Genomic DNA, 3,124 nt, shown 5'->3' with positions numbered 1-3,124 from the left:
ATGTTAGGGACAAAACTTAAAGAAAATCGAATCATAAATACGAGTTAAAAAAATTAAGATCAAACAAACAAATTATCCCAAACCTCAGGGTCTATTCATGTAATTTGCCAAAGTTTTAACCTTCTTTTGTTGGAATCTTTTGACTTAGAAATATCTGTGGACCCAATTTATATATTGTTTAGAAGAAAACCACGCATCAGTGGCGCTTTATGGTTTCTTGTTTTCGTTAAACGGTGGTTTTAACTTGTCAACGTCTTGATCGATGGAAACCCGGCAAATCAAAACCTGGTGGTCGGTTTACAGTTTTGGTATATACACTCCCTCGACCTATAAATACACAATTCTTCAGATTTCTCCTTCATATCAAGCAATTAGCAAACTCAACTGAAGTTGTTTTCAGATTCTCTGTTTCAGCGATCAGATAACAAAAAAAGATTAAATGTCGAGCACTACTAACCAGGTGATTCGATGCAAAGGTAAGCATTTCATTCTTTCTTTTGTGATTTCCCTATCAAGAAGAAAAAGTTTGGTACGGTGCTTGATGATGAGTGTAAATGTGACAGCGGCGGTAGCATGGGAAGCCGGAAAGCCACTAGTGATTGAAGAAGTGGAGGTGGCGCCACCCCAAAAAATGGAAGTTCGAATCAAAATACTCTTCACCTCCCTGTGCCACACCGATGTTTACTTTTGGGAAGCCAAGGTAACCAATCTACTGGCCCTTTTACTTAAATCTCTGTCAAAACCTCAAATCCTGAATCTTGGTTACCTTCCGATGAACTTTTCAGGGTCAGAATCCCGTGTTTCCCCGAATTTTAGGACATGAAGCTGGAGGGTATGTTTGATTCTTGTATTAAATCGAAAAGGTTTTGTAATCGGATAAAAAATCTGATCAATTGAACTGACGTGAACAGGGTTGTGGAGAGTGTCGGGGAAGGAGTGACTGAGCTTCAGCCCGGAGATCATGTCCTCCCTGTTTTCACCGGAGAATGCAAAGAATGCGCTCACTGTAAGTCGGAAGAGAGCAACATGTGTGACCTTTTGAGAATCAACACCGACAGGGGAGTCATGATTCACGATCAAAAATCCCGATTTTCCATCAACGGAAAACCCATTTTCCATTTCGTCGGAACTTCAACTTTCAGTGAATACACCGTCGTTCATGTTGGTTGTCTCGCCAAAATCAACCCTCTTGCTCCTCTTGACAAAGTCTGTGTCCTCAGTTGTGGGATCTCCACAGGTACAAAATCAAAATCGTAATCAACATTCTCTGATTACAATTGCATTTTGGTGTTTTCCTGACCTAATCAATATTCATGTTTTCTTCAGGTCTTGGTGCTACTCTGAACGTTGCAAAGCCTAAAAAAGGCTCATCTGTCGCCATTTTTGGATTGGGAGCTGTGGGGCTTGCTGTAAGTTTTCTTAAATATCTAACTTTCTCGAAATAAAAGCTCATTCATGGCTAAACAAAGCTAATGGTTTGTTTGTGATCAGGCTGCTGAAGGTGCAAGAATTGCAGGTGCTTCAAGGATCATTGGTGTTGATCTCAATGCCAACAGATTTGAGCTTGGTAAGATTTTGCTGCATGAAATTGTAAATAAAAACTAGACATATGATATGATTGATGAATCTGATGTAAATTTTTTTGGCTTCAACAGCAAAGAAATTTGGAGTGACTGAGTTTGTGAACCCTAAAGACTACAAAAAACCAGTACAGGAAGTGATTGCAGAGATGACAAATGGAGGAGTTGACAGGAGTGTTGAATGCACTGGTCATATTGATGCTATGATATCTGCCTTCGAATGTGTTCATGATGTATGAATTCAATCAATTCGATCTCACTCATATAATGATTCATGTTTAATTTCACAATAACAAATATTGAAAATTTTACAGGGTTGGGGTGTTGCTGTTCTTGTGGGTGTTCCACATAAAGATGCTGTTTTCAAGACAAGTCCATTGAATCTGTTGAACGAAAGGACTCTGAAGGGAACTTTTTTTGGAAACTATAAACCTCGATCAGATATTCCTTCTGTGGTTGAAAAGTATATGAATAAGGTAACAACCCTTTTTATAGCTCCAAAGTTGAATTATAAATGAATAAAATGGCATGGAAGCATGATGAACTTGAGTTGATTTTGTGCAGGAACTTGAGTTGGAGAAGTTCATAACACATGAAGTGCCCTTTTCTGAGATCAATAAGGCTTTTGATTTGATGCTTAAAGGTGAAGGTCTTCGATGTATAATTCGGATGGGAGAATAAATGGAAGGGAAAGATTTTCAGAATGTTGTATTGTGGTTCATAACATATGGCGTGTCTTCATTGATCTTATTATAGATCAAACTGTTGTATATTATTAGAGTTCATAACACATCAAGTGCCTTCTTTAATCTTATTATGTATGAATGTATTGGTAATGAAATCCCAATTTCACATCAGATAGCTTATTTGTTTTAAAGTTTAATCCTCTTACCGATTCGAAACATCTCTTGACATTTCCCATGGGTTATATAGAACTTGGATGTAAACAGTTCATGATACGATAATATGCAGACCTTGAACATTTAGCATTCATGTATATCATAGATTCTGCAAAATCGAACATGCAACTCACCTTGGTTTGATGTTTTATGGTCACCTTAAGCTCCATATATATAATTATAATTAGGATTTAAATGGTTTCCCATCTAATATTTTAGTATATCATCACCTCTCTTAATGTAACATCATGAATTGGATAAGAATAGCAACTATAAATTTCGGTAAATAAATATAATTTAGAATCTAAATAAACATTCATCAAAGGAACAAGTGTATCTTAAAGTCATTATATATTACCCAACGAAGATTGTATAACAACCACTTGGACGTATTAGATGTTTATTTTGGACACAATAATATCATTTTGTGTCTACCTCGAGTAGGGTTCAATTGCCCACTCTTTATCTATCGAGGGTATTGTGGTAAAGTTGATTTACAAGAATGATGTTATAAGGATGATTAAAAGTTAAGGTGTCGGTTAGAAATTGTCAAAATCACTATTCATTATCCTATCAGAAGAGTCGATAGATGATGGGAGTAACCTTGCCTCATGGAACGTTTTCAACGAATTCTTGCCTCAAGGG

General features: G+C 36.7%; 1 protein-coding gene across 1 annotated transcript; it reads left to right on the top strand.

Annotated features, from left to right (window-relative positions):
- Positions 1-269: 269 nt before the first annotated feature.
- LOC128126733 (alcohol dehydrogenase 2) lies at positions 270-2,437 on the top strand. Its single transcript, XM_052764778.1, has 9 exons — positions 270-476; positions 564-700; positions 786-832; positions 912-1,237; positions 1,327-1,409; positions 1,492-1,567; positions 1,656-1,813; positions 1,895-2,056; positions 2,145-2,437. Exons 1-9 carry the CDS (start codon positions 440-442, stop codon positions 2,259-2,261), a joined length of 1,143 nt encoding a protein of 380 aa, XP_052620738.1. The 5' UTR covers positions 270-439; the 3' UTR covers positions 2,262-2,437.
- The last annotated feature ends 687 nt before the right edge of the window (positions 2,438-3,124 follow it).

This window comes from Lactuca sativa, chromosome 6, assembly GCF_002870075.4.
Source record: "Lactuca sativa cultivar Salinas chromosome 6, Lsat_Salinas_v11, whole genome shotgun sequence".
Classification (NCBI taxonomy): domain Eukaryota; kingdom Viridiplantae; phylum Streptophyta; class Magnoliopsida; order Asterales; family Asteraceae; genus Lactuca; species Lactuca sativa.
The sequence above is the reverse complement of the archived record's forward strand: the minus strand, read 5'-3'. Positions and strand labels throughout refer to the sequence as shown.